The following is a 15,965-nucleotide window of genomic DNA, read 5'->3' as shown; positions in this document are numbered from 1 at the left end:
AGACAAAACAACTCTCACAGACAAAAGTTATTCTGTGTGCTTTGTATTTAAACCACAATATAATAAATAACAGTTTTTATAAGAAATATATTTTCTTTATTAGAGTTGGAACCTCCTGGTCGATCGTAATGAAACCTAACTTTTACTGAATGTTTTCATATTGACACAATTTGTCAAAGATGTGTTTAGAGGGAACCTGAATAAGTTTATGAAAAATATGGAACAATTTAATCTAATTTCTGGAAATTGATCCGACTGAAATTCAAAGTGAAAAAGACGACTGCTGATTCACACTCGAGTGTGAACAAGAATGTTTCAGATGTGAAGCTCCGTCACAAAAACAATAGTTAACCTATAAAACCAAACAGTCATGAGTTTCTCTGTCCTGTGTTTTCTTGAGTATTACTCATTAATAAGTGAGTTTTAAAGAAGTATGTGTTAATCAGCGCTCGTACCTTTCTGTACTCCTCCTGGTGCCTGGACGGGTCCTTTGGTTTCATCTGACACAGAGAAACAGTTCAGGTCGTTAGATCATGAAACATGAAGAAGTAAAACATGTTTCACACGTGTCGTCCCATGATTCAGTTCAAGATCATAAGAAAAGATGAAGCTGTGAGAAATGTAACATGTTGTTAAAACATATTAAAGAAAATAAGGACAAACACAACAAACAGTGACAACACGCGTGGTTTTACACTCAAATGTGAACATGATGAAATGAGATGAAACATTTCTTCTGCTCGTCCGTCTACCTGTCGGAGGAGATCTCTTCTCTACCACCGCAGGTTTTTCTGCTTTGGTCGGTTCTTCAGTTTTCACCACAGCCTGAGGTTTAATCGCTTCAGCGTTGAAAAGAAGAATGTGAAGAAGGATCAGAACACGTGATGTTTATGAAGTCGCAGTGATGGGTCAGTGTGTGACAATACCTGCTTTAGTTTCTTCTTGTGGAGAAATTCTCTTCTCCAACTTCTTTTTCTCAGCGACCTCCGGCTGTTTGACAGCAGGAAGCGGTTTGCTCTCTTTAAGTGTAAAGATAGATTCAGTTTAAAATGCTGCTCATCAACACCTCGAGTTTCTTCTTTCTCTTTAACGACTCATGTTTCTTCAGGATAAAGATTCATATTTTAAAGAGTGACATTCTTCCACAAATGTCTTCACACACAAACACAGACGTACAAACACGTGAAGAAGAGAAGCTGGTACCTGGCGGGGGAGCAACTGGTTTTACCAGCGGTTCTTTGACTTGCAGCGGCGACGTCGTCTGCTTCCCGGGAACTTTTAATAAAATGATACGACAACAGTGAGAGAAGAATTGAGCCAAACAGAGATAAAGAGAAAGAGGAGGAGTTTCCACAGAAACCTCTGCTTGTCTGTGAACACACAATCACACAGTGACACAAACACAGAGTTAGAAGAAAAAGCAACATGGACGTGTCGTGTTTGAGGTGATCGGAGTGGGACTCAGTCCACAGTGAGATGATCGACAGGAAAACACAATGAGTGACATGATGCGAAATCGAATAAAACCTGAGCGTGAAAACAAGAAGGTGCTCGACAGGTGCTCAGAAAACACTTGGTGCTCGGTGACACAGAAGATTTCTGTCTTTATACCTCCTGAAGAGTCCTTTTCTTTCTTTTCTGGTTCCACAAACACAATCCTGGTTTCTACGACGGGGACGTTCTCCACTTTCTGAGGAGTTGTGTGTCGACCGTGTGGTGCGTCGACTTCCAACTCTCTCTTCCCGGTGGAACCTTCCTCGCGCCGTGTTTGGTCGTGAAACGTCTTATTCTCCTGCAGTTTGGTTCCGTCTGTTACTGAAGGTTCTCTGACTGCGGACTCGTCTTTGGATTTTTTGATCATCTTTGTCTCTTTTCTGAGAGAATCTAACTTCTCATCTTTGGTTTTGTTTTTCACAGTTTCTGTCTCAATAGTTTTTGGCTGACAGACATTCCCTCGTCTTTCTAAACCAGTTAAAGTTTGTTTTTCTACTGAAGGAACTTCGGCTGTTTCTGGATGTTTCTCTTCATCTAGTTTAGTCGACAGCTGTGATCTAACGCCCGGTTCTATCGTGAGACTCTGGGATTCTGCAGCTTTTGGTTCGAAGTGGTCCAGCTTTGTGTTTGATCCTTGAACTGGACGAACAGTTTCTGTTCTGTCCTGAACTGAGAACGTCTGAGACTGAACCTCACTTTTATCTCTGTGGATCTGATCTTCTCTCTGAGGAACAGGTTCTCCATCTCTGTGAAATCTCTCCGATGCTTCACTCAGTGTTTCTGTCCTTTGTTTTTTAACTAGATTATTTTTGTCCTCAGACATTTTAACCTTCAACTTATTTTCTTTGGTTTGATGAAACTTCTGTTCGTCATCGACTGAAAGTTCCAGTTTCTCTAAATAAAAACGGTCTGACGGTCGTAGGACATCATCAGGTGAAATAAATGTTAGTGAAGCATCTGAGACATCTCGTTCTTTTCTAATCAATACTTTTTCACATGGGACACACTTTGTCTTCTCTAGTTCCTGTGTGGTGGTTTCAGTGACTCGGAGAGTCTCAGTCTGACTCAGTGCAGCTGTGACGTCTTGTTTCTCTGCAGATGTTTGATCATATTTATCTTCATCGTCTCTCAGTGAGTGTAAATCTGCCGTCGCTTCAGCTTTGTGAGAAACTTCTCTCACTTGGGTCAATAGTTGAGTTTGTTTCTGTTTCCTTGGTTGTGTTTCATCCACAAATGAAGTTTTATCAGTTGTTAATTGACTTGTGACATTTTTCAAATGAAAATCTTTATCTTTAATCTGTAGCTGATCAATTAAGATTTGTGAATCATCTCTGAATTCAAACATCTCCTGTTCTCTTGAATCAGAGAGTTTTTCCAGATCATCAGGAGAAGTAAACCTCAGGAGAGTTTGTGATTTAACGTCTTTTACGATCAGAGCTCTTTCAGATGCGACTTCCATCACAGGAGCTGCTGAAGTTCTTCTTCTCACTTCTTCCTGTTTAGTTTCTGTTGTTAACGGAGAAACGTCCTCATATTCACGTCGTAATAAAACTGTCTGCGACTGAACTTCCTCCAGAGAAGTTTTTGCGTCAGTGTCTAGTCGTGTAGATGTTTTGAGTTCTTCATCTGTGGCCTCTGAGGTTCTGTCTGTTTTCTGTCTCTGTCCTTTCGCTTGTGAAACATTTTCTGTTCTTGTCGCTTGAGTTCCAGGAGAAACTGTCAGAGACGTTGTTCCTTTGTGTTTGGTTTTGTCTTTGTCGAACAGAAGAACTGAGGTAGTTTTGATTTTCTGTTTTTCAGGAGCTTCTTTCTGTTGATGTGTTAAACCTGCTTCAGGTGAAACCGTCATGTTTAACTGATCTTTAAAAACCAAATCTCTTTCTGTTCTAACTTTAACTGAGCCCACACTCGACTCCAGTGGTTTTAACTTCTGTCCTGTTTGTTTTTTAGATTCAGTTGTTTCTGAAGAATCGTCCTTCGTCTCGTGAATGACTTGTTGTGTTGATCTAATGTCTTTGACCAGATCACCAGGAGAAGTAAACCTCAGGAGAGTTTCTGATTTAACGTCTTTTACGATCAGAGCTCTTTCAGATGCGACTTCCATCACAGGAGCTGCTGAAGTTCTTCTTCTCACTTCTTCCTGTTTAGTTTCTGTTGTTAACGGAGAAACTTCCTCATATTCACGTCGTAATAAAACTGTCTGCGACTGAACTTCCTCCAGAGAAGTTTTCTTTTTAGATTTTTTTCCTTTTCCATCTTCAGTCATAATTTCTGTTTTCTCTAACTTCTCTTGTTCTGACTCGTCTGTTGTCTTCAGTTTTTTTGTTTCTTTCATTAAAGGAGAACCCGTTTTCTTTGTGTCGGTTGGTTTCTGTCTGGTTTTTCTCTCTTCAGCTGGAATCATTCTCTCACTTTCAGTAACTTTATCTCCGTCTTTTACAGATAAAAGTTTCATCACTGACGTTCTTCTCTTCACTTGTTTAGTTTCTTTTAATTCAAATGGAGAAACTCGACCATTTTGATCTAAGACTGTCTGGGAATGAATTTCTTGAACTATTTGTTCATCATTCATCTTTTCTAAATCTTTTCTTTCTTCATCAGTTTTATCTTTTATTGTTTCGACAGATTTCTGATCTGTCACGTGTTTGTCTGGTTCTTCTCTCTCAGTTTCACCTCCTCTGTCTTTATTCTTTTCACTCAGACTCGTTTGGACATTTTTGTCTTTGACGAATGACTGAACTTCACTTTTCTCTGGAACCTTCGGTTCTCTCTTTATCTCTGATGCTTCTCCCTCTGAGGACTTTCTGGATTTTAGAGTTTTAGAGAAATTTAAACTTTCTACAGATGTAAAGTCTTGATCAACTTTAGGTGCACGAGATACTTTCCTTTTCATTTTCTGTTGCTCAGTTTTGGGTGTAATATTTACCTCATCTTTACCTAAAGTGGTTTTAGAGATGATTTGTTCAACTTTAGCTAAATTAGTTTTTCTCTCCTCCAGAGGAAAACTGTCGGTGACACAAACATCAGCTGCTGTAAATTCAGCGTCTTTAGTTTCTTCACATTTTTCAGGAGCTAGTTTAGTTTCTGTAGAAGTTTGATCCGTCACTGGTTTAACTGGAACTTTTCTGGCACTTTGTTCTAGTTGAGATGTTTTGTCAGGACGTTCTCTGGTGAGTTCTTTGGTTTGATCTAGTTTTTCAAGACGTTCTCTGGTGAGTTCTTTAGTTTTATCGAGTTTTTCAGGACGTTCTCTGGTGAGTTCTTTAGTTTGATCTAGTTTTTCAGGACGTTCTCTGGTGAGTTCTTTAGTTTTATCGAGTTTTTCAGGACGTTCTCTGGTGAGTTCTTTAGTTTGATCGAGTTTTTCAGGACGTTCTCTGGTGAGTTCTTTAGTTTTATCGAGTTTTTCAGGACGTTCTCTGGTGAGTTCTTTAGTTTGATCGAGTTTTTCAGGACGTTCTCTGGTGAGTTCTTTAGTTTGATCTAGTTTTTCAGGACGTTCTCTGGTGAGTTCTTTAGTTTGATCGAGTTTTTCAGGACGTTCTCTGGTGAGTTCTTTAGTTTTATCGAGTTTTTCAGGACGTTCTCTGGTGAGTTCTTTAGTTTGATCTAGTTTTTCAGGACGTTCTCTGGTGAGTTCTTTAGTTTTATCTAGTTTTTCAGGACGTTCTCTGGTGAGTTCTTTGGTTTGATCTAGTTTCTCAGGACGTTCTCTGGTGAGTTCTTTAGTTTGATCTAGTTTTTCAGGACGTTCTCTGGTGAGTTCTTTAGTTTGATCGAGTTTTTCAGGACGTTCTCTGGTGAGTTCTTTAGTTTGATCGAGTTTTTCAGGACGTTCTCTGGTAAGTTCTTTAGTTTGATCTAGTTTTTCAGGACGTTCTCTGGTGAGTTCTTTAGTTTGATCTAGTTTTTCAGGACGTTCTCTGGTGAGTTCTTTGGTTTGATCTAGTTTTTCAGGACGTTCTCTGGTGAGTTCTTTAGTTTTATCGAGTTTTTCAGGACGTTCTCTGGTGAGTCCTTTAGTTTGATCAAGTTTTTCAAGACGTTCTCTGGTGAGTTCTTTGGTTTGATCGAGTTTTTCAGGACGTTCTCTGGTGAGTTCTTTAGTTTTATCGAGTTTTTCAGGACGTTCTCTGGTGAGTTCTTTAGTTTTATCGAGTTTTTCAGGACGTTCTCTGGTGAGTTCTTTGGTTTGATCTAGTTTCTCAGGACGTTCTCTGGTGAGTTCTTTAGTTTTATCGAGTTTTTCAGGACGTTCTCTGGTGAGTTCTTTAGTTTTATCGAGTTTTTCAGGACGTTCTCTGGTGAGTTCTTTAGTTTTATCGAGTTTTTCAGGACGTTCTCTGGTGAGTTCTTTAGTTTGATCGAGTTTTTCAGGACGTTCTCTGGTAAGTTCTTTAGTTTGATCTAGTTTTTCAGGACGTTCTCTGGTGAGTTCTTTAGTTTTATCTAGTTTTTCAGGACGTTCTCTGGTGAGTTCTTTAGTTTGATCTAGTTTTTCAGGACGTTCTCTGGTGAGTTCTATAGTTTTATCTAGTTTTTCAGGACGTTCTCTGGTGAGTTCTTTAGTTTGATCTAGTTTTTCAGGACGTTCTCTGGTGAGTTCTTTAGTTTTATCGAGTTTTTCAGGACGTTCTCTGGTGAGTTCTTTAGTTTGATCGAGTTTTTCAGGACGTTCTCTGGTGAGTTCTTTAGTTTTATCGAGTTTTTCAGGACGTTCTCTGGTGAGTTCTTTAGTTTTATCGAGTTTTTCAGGACGTTCTCTGGTGAGTTCTTTAGTTTTATCGAGTTTTTCAGGACGTTCTCTGGTGAGTTCTTTAGTTTGATCGAGTTTTTCAGGACGTTCTCTGGTAAGTTCTTTAGTTTGATCTAGTTTTTCAGGACGTTCTCTGGTGAGTTCTTTAGTTTTATCTAGTTTTTCAGGACGTTCTCTGGTGAGTTCTATAGTTTTATCTAGTTTTTCAGGACGTTCTCTGGTGAGTTCTTTAGTTTGATCTAGTTTTTCAGGACGTTCTCTGGTGAGTTCTTTAGTTTTATCAAGTTTTTCAGGACGTTCTCTGGTGAGTTCTTTAGTTTTATCTAGTTTTTCAAGACGTTCTCTGGTGAGTTCTTTAGTTTGATCGAGTTTTTCAAGACGTTCTCTGGTGAGTTCTATAGTTTGATCGAGTTTTTCAGGACGTTCTCTGGTGAGTTCTATAGTTTTATCTAGTTTTTCAGGACGTTCTCTGGTGAGTTCTTTAGTTTGATCGAGTTTTTCAGGACGTTCTCTGGTGAGTTCTTTAGTTTGATCTAGTTTTTCAGGACGTTCTCTGGTGAGTTCTTTAGTTTTATCTAGTTTTTCAGGACGTTCTCTGGTGAGTTCTTTAGTTTTATCGAGTTTTTCAGGACGTTCTCTGGTGAGTTCTTTAGTTTGATCGAGTTTTTCAGGACGTTCTCTGGTGAGTTCTTTAGTTTTATCTAGTTTTTCAGGACGTTCTCTGGTGAGTTCTTTAGTTTTATCGAGTTTTTCAGGACGTTCTCTGGTGAGTTCTTTAGTTTGATCGAGTTTTTCAGGACGTTCTCTGGTGAGTTCTTTAGTTTGATCTAGTTTTTCAGGACGTTCTCTGGTGAGATCTTTAGTTTTATCGAGTTTTTCAGGACGTTCTCTGGTGAGTTCTTTAGTTTTATCAAGTTTTTCAGGACGTTCTCTGGTGAGTTCTTTAGTTTGATCGAGTTTTTCAGGACGTTCTCTGGTGAGTTCCTTAGTTTGATCGAGTTTTTCAGGACGTTCTCTGGTGAGTTCTTTAGTTTGATCTAGTTTTTCAGGACGTTCTCTGGTGAGTTCTTTAGTTTTATCGAGTTTTTCAGGACGTTCTCTGGTGAGTTCTTTAGTTTTATCGAGTTTTTCAGGAAGTTCTCTCCTGAGTTCTTTAGTTTTATCGAGTTTTTCAGGACGTTCTCTGGTGAGTTCTTTAGTTTGATCGAGTTTTTCAGGACGTTCTCTGGTGAGTTCTTTAGTTTTATCGAGTTTTTCAGGATGTTCTCTGGTGAGTTCTTTAGTTTTATCAAGTTTTTCAGGACGTTCTCTGGTGAGTTCTTTAGTTTGATCGAGTTTTTCAGGACGTTCTCTGGTGAGTTCTTTAGTTTTATCGAGTTTTTCAGGACGTTCTCTGGTGAGTTCTTTAGTTTTATCTAGTTTTTCAGGACGTTCTCTGGTGAGTTCTTTAGTTTGATCTAGTTTTTCAGGACGTTCTCTGGTGAGTTCTTTAGTTTGATCGAGTTTTTCAAGACGTTCTCTGGTGAGTTCTTTAGTTTTATCAAGTTTTTCAGGACGTTCTCTGGTGAGTTCTTTAGTTTGATCGAGTTTTTCAGGACGTTCTCTGGTGAGTTCTTTAGTTTTATCGAGTTTTTCAGGACGTTCTCTGGTGAGTTCTTTAGTTTGATCGAGTTTTTCAGGACGTTCTCTGGTGAGTTCTTTAGTTTGATCTAGTTTTTCAGGACGTTCTCTGGTGAGTTCTTTAGTTTGATCGAGTTTTTCAGGACGTTCTCTGGTGAGTTCTTTAGTTTTATCGAGTTTTTCAGGACGTTCTCTGGTGAGTTCTTTAGTTTGATCGAGTTTTTCAGGACGTTCTCTGGTGAGTTCTTTAGTTTGATCTAGTTTTTCACGACGTTCTCTGGTGAGTTCTTTAGTTTTATCAAGTTTTTCAGGACGTTCTCTGGTGAGTTCTTTAGTTTTATCGAGTTTTTCAGGACGTTCTCTGGTGAGTTCTTTAGTTTGATCGAGTTTTTCAGGACGTTCTCTGGTGAGTTCTTTGGTTTGATCGAGTTTTTCAGGACGTTCTCTGGTGAGTTCTTTAGTTTTATCTAGTTTTTCAGGACGTTCTCTGGTGAGTTCTTTGGTTTGATCTAGTTTTTCAGGACGTTCTCTGGTGAGTTCTTTGGTTTGATCTAGTTTCTCAGGAAGTTCTCTGGTGAGTTCTTTAGTTTGATCTAGTTTTTCAGGAAGTTCTCTGGTGAGTTCTTTAGTTTTATCGAGTTTTTCAGGACGTTCTCTGGTGAGTTCTTTAGTTTGATCGAGTTTTTCAGGACGTTCTCTGGTGAGTTCTTTAGTTTGATCGAGTTTTTCAGGACGTTCTCTGGTGAGTTCTTTAGTTTTATCAAGTTTTTCAGGACGTTCTCTGGTGAGTTCTTTAGTTTGATCTAGTTTTTCAGGACGTTCTCTGGTGAGTTCTTTAGTTTGATCGAGTTTTTCAGGACGTTCTCTGGTGAGTTCTTTAGTTTGATCGAGTTTTTCAGGACGTTCTCTGGTGAGTTCTTTAGTTTGATCGAGTTTTTCAGGAAGTTCTCTGGTGAGTTCTTTAGTTTTATCGAGTTTTTCAGGACGTTCTCTGGTGAGTTCTTTAGTTTGATCGAGTTTTTCAGGACGTTCTCTGGTGAGTTCTTTAGTTTGATCGAGTTTTTCAGGACGTTCTCTGGTGAGTTCTTTAGTTTGATCGAGTTTTTCAGGACGTTCTCTGGTGAGTTCTTTAGTTTGATCGAGTTTTTCAGGACGTTCTCTGGTGAGTTCTTTAGTTTGATCGAGTTTTTCAGGACGTTCTCTGGTGAGTTCTTTAGTTTGATCGAGTTTTTCAGGACGTTCTCTGGTGAGTTCTTTAGTTTGATCTAGTTTTTCAGGACGTTCTCTGGTGAGTTCTTTAGTTTGATCGAGTTTTTCAGGACGTTCTCTGGTGAGTTCTTTAGTTTTATCGAGTTTTTCAGGACGTTCTCTGGTGAGTTCTTTAGTTTTATCGAGTTTTTCAGGACGTTCTCTGGTGAGTTCTTTAGTTTGATCTAGTTTTTCAGGACGTTCTCTGGTGAGTTCTTTAGTTTGATCGAGTTTTTCAGGACGTTCTCTGGTGAGTTCTATAGTTTGATCGAGTTTTTCAAGACGTTCTCTGGTGAGTTCTTTAGTTTTATCGAGTTTTTCAGGACGTTCTCTGGTGAGTTCTTTAGTTTGATCGAGTTTTTCAAGACGTTCTCTGGTGAGTTCTTTAGTTTTATCGAGTTTTTCAGGACGTTCTCTGGTGAGTTCTTTAGTTTTATCGTGTTTTTCAGGACGTTCTCTGGTGAGTTCTTTAGTTTGATCTAGTTTTTCAGGACGTTCTCTGGTGAGTTCTTTAGTTTGATCGAGTTCTTCAGGACGTTCTCTGGTGAGTTCTTTAGTTTTATCTAGTTTTTCAGGACGTTCTCTGGTGAGTTCTTTAGTTTTATCTAGTTTTTCAGGACGTTCTCTGGTGAGTTCTTTAGTTTGATCTAGTTTTTCAGGACGTTCTCTGGTGAGTTCTTTAGTTTGATCGAGTTCTTCAGGACGTTCTCTGGTGAGTTCTTTAGTTTTATCTAGTTTTTCAGGACGTTCTCTGGTGAGTTCTTTAGTTTTATCTAGTTTTTCAGGACGTTCTCTGGTGAGTTCTTTAGTTTGATCTAGTTTTTCAGGACGTTCTCTGGTGAGTTCTTTAGTTTGATCGAGTTCTTCAGGTTCTGCATCTTCACCGTGACTCACTTCTTGAGAACAGAAAGGTTTGGATGATATTTGTTTTTCACTCAATCTTTCCTTCATTGTTTTGACTTCACTCGTATCTAAACTGTTTTCACTGGCTGGTTCTTCCGTCGCCGGTTTCTTCTTCTGTTCAGAGCCTTTGTCTGGTTCTGGTTCTGGTTCTGGACTGGACTCAGGTGCGGTTGGCGTCAGTGTTGTGTCTTTGTTCAGTGAAAGCTGAGAATAATCACGTGTTGGAAGTTTGGATTGATCGTTCGTCTGTGACTCGACTTGTTTTTCTGTCTCTGTTTGTTCTCTGTTTTCTGACTCTACCGTTTTTTTCGCAGGTTTCTTCGTCTGAACGTGTATTTTTGAAGCGTTCTCTGCTTTTAATGATTCTTTAGATCTTTTCAACGTTTTAACTTCGTCTTCTCTTGCTTCCCTCGCTACATTTAAAGAATCTCTTTCTGTCTGATTCGTCTCACGTCCGTCCACACTTTGTCTTTTCTTAACTTTAGCTCCTTCTTCCTTCAGAGGAAGTTTCCCTGAGATTTCAGGAGTTTCTGTGAAGACAGATTTTATTTCCTCGTCTTCTTTCTCTTTCAGAGTCTTTAACCGAACTTTTCCTTTCTCAGTTTGAGATGTTTTATTTTTACCTGTGACGCCTTTTGACTGAACGTCCTTCGCTTCAGTTTCGCTGGTTTTGATTAAAATCAGCTCATTTGTTCCTTCAGTTTGTTCTTGTCTTGTTTTTATTTCTTTGTTTGGATGAACTTCGTGAATATCGGCTTCAGTTTTAACGTCTGACTCGAGGTTTACTTCAAAATGTTCTTTATTTGTTAACTTCTGTTCTTTTTCTTTTAAATGCATCGGTTCTGTCAAATGAATTTTCTCTTTAACGACTTCAGTGTTTTCTTCCGGGTGTGTGCGTTGAGGTTTTTCACTTTTCTCTCGTCTTAATTTTGTCTTTTCTTTGACATGTTTGTAACGAGCGTTAGCATCTCTGACCTCATCAGCTGTTTCCTGTCTCAAGCCAATCAGCGATGTGAGTTGTGGTTCTGTTACGGCTTCGTTCTCTGACAGTGACTCAGCAGAAACCTTCTCGCTGGGTTTCATCTCTGTCGTTCCTTCCATCGGACTCACTTTTACCAACTTGTGTCTCAGTTTAATGACTTTGGACAAAATGGATTCTGGCAGGAAGTCGCTGGTGGACATTAGTTTTTCAGGAGGTGACGTTCGAGCTGAGGTCAGTTCTTCCTCATCTTTATAATATGGTTTATATCCTCCTGTCTGAGCTGAGGTCAGTTCTTCCTCATCTTTATAATATGGTTTATATCCTCCTGTCTGAGCTGAGGTCAGTTCTTCCTCATCTTTATAATATGGTTTATATCCTCCTGTCTGAGCTGAGGTCAGTTCTTCCTCATCTTTATAATATGGTTTATATCCTCCTGTCTGAGCTGAGGTCAGTTCTTCCTCATCTTTATAATATGGTTTATATCCTCCTGTCTGATCTGAGGTCAGTTCTTCCTCATCTTTATAATATGGTTTATATCCTCCTGTCTGAGCTGAGGTCAGTTCTTCCTCATCTTTATAATATGGTTTATATCCTCCGGTCTGAGCTGAGGTCAGTTCTTCCTCATCTTTATAATATGGTTTATATCCTCCTGTCTGTTCTTTTTGTTTTGACGGATGAATTTTCTTTTTGAATTCTTCACCTTTCATGAATATTTCAGTCTCCTCCTCCTGCAGCTTTGTAACTTTTATTTCTGGTTTCTTTTTCAAACATTCATCTTTGTCGTTCTTTTTTATTTCTACAGACTGAATTAGTTGAATCTTATTTTCAGCTTCATGAGAATCGTTTCCTTTACGTTTCTCGGTTTGAATCATTAAACTTGGTTCACGATGCTCTGAACGATCGGGTTCTTGTATCTTTGAGGCTGTTTCAGTGTTTTCACATGAACGCTTCTCTGCTTCTTCACTTTGCTTTATTTCCATCTGGAGTTGAGTTTGTTCTGGAGTTTTTAAAACCGTCACATTAGGTATTTTACTCTTAAACCTCATATCAATCACTTGATTTGAATCAGAAACAGTTTTAATAGAAATTTCTGGACTTTTTCTGTCATGAGAAGCTTCGATATTCTCTCTAGAATCTTCAACGTCTACAATCGCTGTTTGAGAATCAAATCTTTGAGGTTTTTGTTTCATTGTTTCTTTCTCAACCTTTTTCTTCTTAAATTCACTTCCTGTCACGATGACGTTTCCTGTAGGTTTTGAGACGGGTCTAGAACCTCGAGTCTCTGAACCTTCAGTAACAGACTTCAGATTCAAAATCTCTCCTTTCACACTTTCACCCACAAGTTCTTGATCTTTGTGAAATGTTTTAGCTTCTTCTTCTTCTCGTTCTACGACCTCAGCAGACGACTCAAACTCAGACGTGAAATGTTTAACGATCTTTGGAGTTCCGGCTCGTTCCTCATTTGATAAAAGACCAGTGACGCCCCCTTGAGGACGGAAGAGTTTAAGAGGCGAGAAGAAGGCACCATGTGACGATGCCAAGAGATTAGGAAGAAAACAACAGAAACACAGACATTTTGTGTTAAACCAGACAAACCAGACGTTTTTAAAAGAAGAAGAGCTGATGACGACAAAAGGAAAATATCCTGTCGTACCTTTTTCTGCTGCTTTTCTTTTTATCTCGACTTCAGGTGACGAAACAGGACGAACGGTCGAGGGCAGAGTCTCAGCTTCTGTTTCTGTTTCTTTGAAGATAATCAGTTTTTATTTAACGCAAGAGATTTGTATTGATATTTAAGAAGTGAAAAGCACAAAGGGATAAAAAAGAATCACTCTAAAAAGACGCAGCATTGAAAACGTGAAAGATGATACGATGACATCTTTTTAAAACCACTGAAGTTAAACATGAAGACATGAGGAAGATGAAGGTGAAGATGATTTTCTCTCTGTACCTCTGGAAGCTGTTTGAGGTGAAATTCTTTTCTTCTCTGGTTTTGAAGCGACTGAAGTTTTGACATCTCTCTTCTGCTCATCTCTAGATTCTTCTTCTCTCTTGACTTCTGGTTTTTCAGTGACTGACTCGATGACTTTTGGCTTCTTCAGCTCGACGTCTGTTACTGACTCTTTGTGTTTTACCTCCACTTCAGGTTTGGTTTTTTCTCTCTCAATCATTTCAGCTGCTTTGTGTTTCTTTACTGAAACTTTCGTTGAACTCTTTTCATCTTTGTTTGACTCAGAAACGATCAGAGGTTTAATTTGAGTTTCGTCTTTTCTACTAATTTCCTCTGTGACTATTTTCTCTTGAACTTTTGTAGGTTTGTCTTCGACTTTAATTTCTGTCTGTTCAATAATAACTTGTGTCATTTCTTTGTTTCTTCTGTGTTTTATTTCTGGCTGAACTTCTGTTTTCACGACTGATTCCTCTGTTAACAGATTCCTCTGTTCCTCTGCAGTTTTCACTCTCTCGCTTTGTTTTCTGGATTCTGTGCTGATGAGAACTGAAGGTTTGATTTGATCTTTTACAGTCTCAGTTTTTTCTCTCTTAAGTTTCTCTTTACTTTCTGTTTTGATTTTTATCTCACTTTCCTTCCTGTCTCTAATTTTTGGTTCTTGTGTAGAAACGTCCTGTCGGACAGATGAGCCGTCTTTCCTCTCGTCCATGGTGTCCTCTGTCTGTGACTGGACCATCGTGACTGAAAACTCGCCCTCAGACTTTTCTCTGGAGGTTTCCTCCTGCAGACCGAACTCTCTGGTTTTGTCTGATTCATTTTCCAGAACTAAAGCTACAGATTCTTGTGTTTTTTTGTTTCCTTTTGTTTTTATCGAGTCAGTAACAGATATCTCACTTCTCAGTTCAGACTTTTTCTCTCTTTGTGTCTTTGCTAAATCCTTGACTGCTGATAAGGTCACTATTGTCTCGTGCAGAGGAGCCACATCGTCTTCGTACAACACTTCGGTGTGTTCTTCCAGCGCCTCTACGTGTTCTTCCGGCGCCTCTACGTGTTCTTCCGGCGCCTCTACGTGTTCTTCCGGCGCCTCTACGTGTTCTTCCGGCGCCTCTACGTGTTCCCACGCCTCTACGTGTTCTTCCAGCGCCTCTACGTGTTCTTCCGGCGCCTCTACGTGTTCTTCCAGCGCCTCTACGTGTTCCCACGCCTCTACGTGTTCTTCCGGTGCCTCTACGTGTTCTTCCAGCGCCTCTACGTGTTCTTCCAGCGCCTCTACATGTTCTTCCAGCGCCTCTACGTGTTCCCACGCCCCAACGTGTTCTTCCAGCGCCTCTACGTGTTCTTCTGGCACCTCTACGTGTTCTTCCGGCACCTCTACGTGTTCTTCCGGCGCCTCCACGTGTTCTTCCAGCGCCTCTTCTGTGAGCAACACTTCCTTAGTCGCATAATGAACTTCTGTCTTCTGAGCTTGTTTGCTTCGCCTGGTCTCAATAAGAGTTGTCGCTTCTAGACGTTTTAAGAGTGGTTGAAGAACAGGCGTCATGTGGCGGCGCCAAGACGTGACAACAAAACACAAAGTCAGTAAGAGTTAGACGAGACACAGATTAAGAGTTAAAAACCTGTTGTATCAGCGTTAAAGACTCAGATGTGATTAAAGTGCATCGACATGTTTTCACAAAGTTTGTACCTTTTTCAGCAGGAGACACTTTTTTCTCTGTGACTCGAATCTTCTCAATAATCTTCATTTCAATTTCTTTTCAAGATTTTTCAAGTCCAGGAATATTTTTATAAAAAAAATAAATAAAAGAGAATTTAAACAGTTAACAAACAAACATGCAAAAATAACATGAAATAACACAAAACACAGTGAAGACATGAAGAAGGTAAGAATTCCTGAGAAGAGGAGGCAACAGTTCAGTTTATGACCTGTTACTGTTCATATTTGTATCTTATATATATTTATATATGATTTTTATTGTGGTTATGGATACATCACATCGACTCCAAAATTCACTTTTTACTTTGACCACTAGAGGGAGCAAATGTCATTTTTCCTCCACCACTAGTGTAGAATGTCATTTTGACATTTTATAAAAAGTGCAGCAATAAAAGAATTGTTATAATTTTTCTTTTGTTCTTGAGCGAATAGGTGAAATGTTTTTCTATTCATGTTTTAAGTTGTGAATAAAAATCCTAGAGGAAACTTGAAAATCTTGAAATATCACAAAAAGTAGATTTTGTTTAGGAAAGAAAAACGAGTGTGTTCATTGATAAAAGATCAAAGTGAATAAATGAAATGAATCCAAACTGTTGATTTGTTTAAAAACAAATCTGAGCTGTAGAGTGTTGAATTGTGGGACAGAAAGTACGATAAAGTAAACAAAGAGTTCAACACACGAATAAAAACTTTCTATTTGAACTGATAAACGAGAGTTTGGCTTCAGTTCAGTTTCCAGAAATGAAGCTTTCATTGTCAGTGTAGAAAAGTTATTTGTGTAAACTTCAAATGAAACGTTTGATCATTAGAGTCGATGTCATTTTCAACACATTCTTTCATTCAAGAGAAGAAGAGTCGTAACTGAACTGTTGCCGAAGGTTCACATTCATGAAGCTGTACCTTTACGAAGAGTTTCTTCAACCTCTGGTTGAACTTCAGCTGTTTTATCCACAGAGATTCTCTCTGTTTGTTTCTTTGACACCTTCTTGACTTTCACTTCCTGCACCTTCACAGGAAGTTCCTCAGGCGGTTTCCTCTCGTCCTCCGTCACCTCCTGAGGAACTTTGACAGGCCTCCTCTCTGGAGCAGCCTTGTCTGAAACTTTTTCCTCAACATGTTCTTCTGGAAGCATCTTTAGAGTTTCCTCCTCTTTCCTCTCAGGTCGCTCTGGAACTCTGTCCAGAGTTCTTTCCTTCAGCTCAGTTTTCTGTGGCGCTCGTCGCTCTGGTGCAGTTTCAGGTTTTTTAACAGTCTTGAGTTCAGTCTTCAACTCAACTACCTCATCAATCACTTTGTG

The 15,965-nt window shown here is 39.2% G+C and overlaps 2 protein-coding genes across 2 annotated transcripts in view; both read right to left on the bottom strand.

The window, feature by feature from the left end:
* Positions 1-15,965, bottom strand: part of ttn.2 (titin, tandem duplicate 2) — a 183,126-nt gene that overhangs the window by 101,451 nt on the left and 65,710 nt on the right. Inside the window, exons 95-98 of the mRNA XM_069532618.1 lie at positions 1,204-1,275; positions 927-1,019; positions 753-839; positions 456-500 (exon numbers count right to left, since the gene is read on the bottom strand). Of these exons, the coding sequence (XP_069388719.1) occupies positions 456-500; positions 753-839; positions 927-1,019; positions 1,204-1,275 (297 nt within the window). The remainder of the gene's footprint in view (positions 1-455; positions 501-752; positions 840-926; positions 1,020-1,203; positions 1,276-15,965) is intronic.
* Positions 4,267-12,648, bottom strand: LOC138411789 (glutamic acid-rich protein-like). The gene is made up of 2 exons (XM_069532726.1): positions 9,907-12,648; positions 4,267-4,298 (listed from the first exon to the last, which is right to left on the bottom strand). Exons 1-2 carry the CDS (start codon positions 12,191-12,193, stop codon positions 4,267-4,269), a joined length of 2,319 nt encoding a protein of 772 aa, XP_069388827.1. The 5' UTR covers positions 12,194-12,648.

Source organism: Paralichthys olivaceus, chromosome 10, assembly GCF_024713975.1.
Source record: "Paralichthys olivaceus isolate ysfri-2021 chromosome 10, ASM2471397v2, whole genome shotgun sequence".
Taxonomy (NCBI): domain Eukaryota; kingdom Metazoa; phylum Chordata; class Actinopteri; order Pleuronectiformes; family Paralichthyidae; genus Paralichthys; species Paralichthys olivaceus.
This window is presented reverse-complemented; position numbering and strand designations above follow the sequence as displayed.

Excerpts from the sequence above, each read along its gene's own strand:
- LOC138411789 (XM_069532726.1), bottom strand. The coding sequence starts at position 12,193 with ATGAAACAAAAACCTCAAAGATTTGATTCTCAAACAGCGATTGTAGAC. Across the intron at positions 4,299-9,906 it reads TAAAGAACTCACCAGAGAAC|AAAGTCCTCAGAGGGAGAAG; the intron begins GTCCTGAAAAAC and ends TCTAAAATCCAG.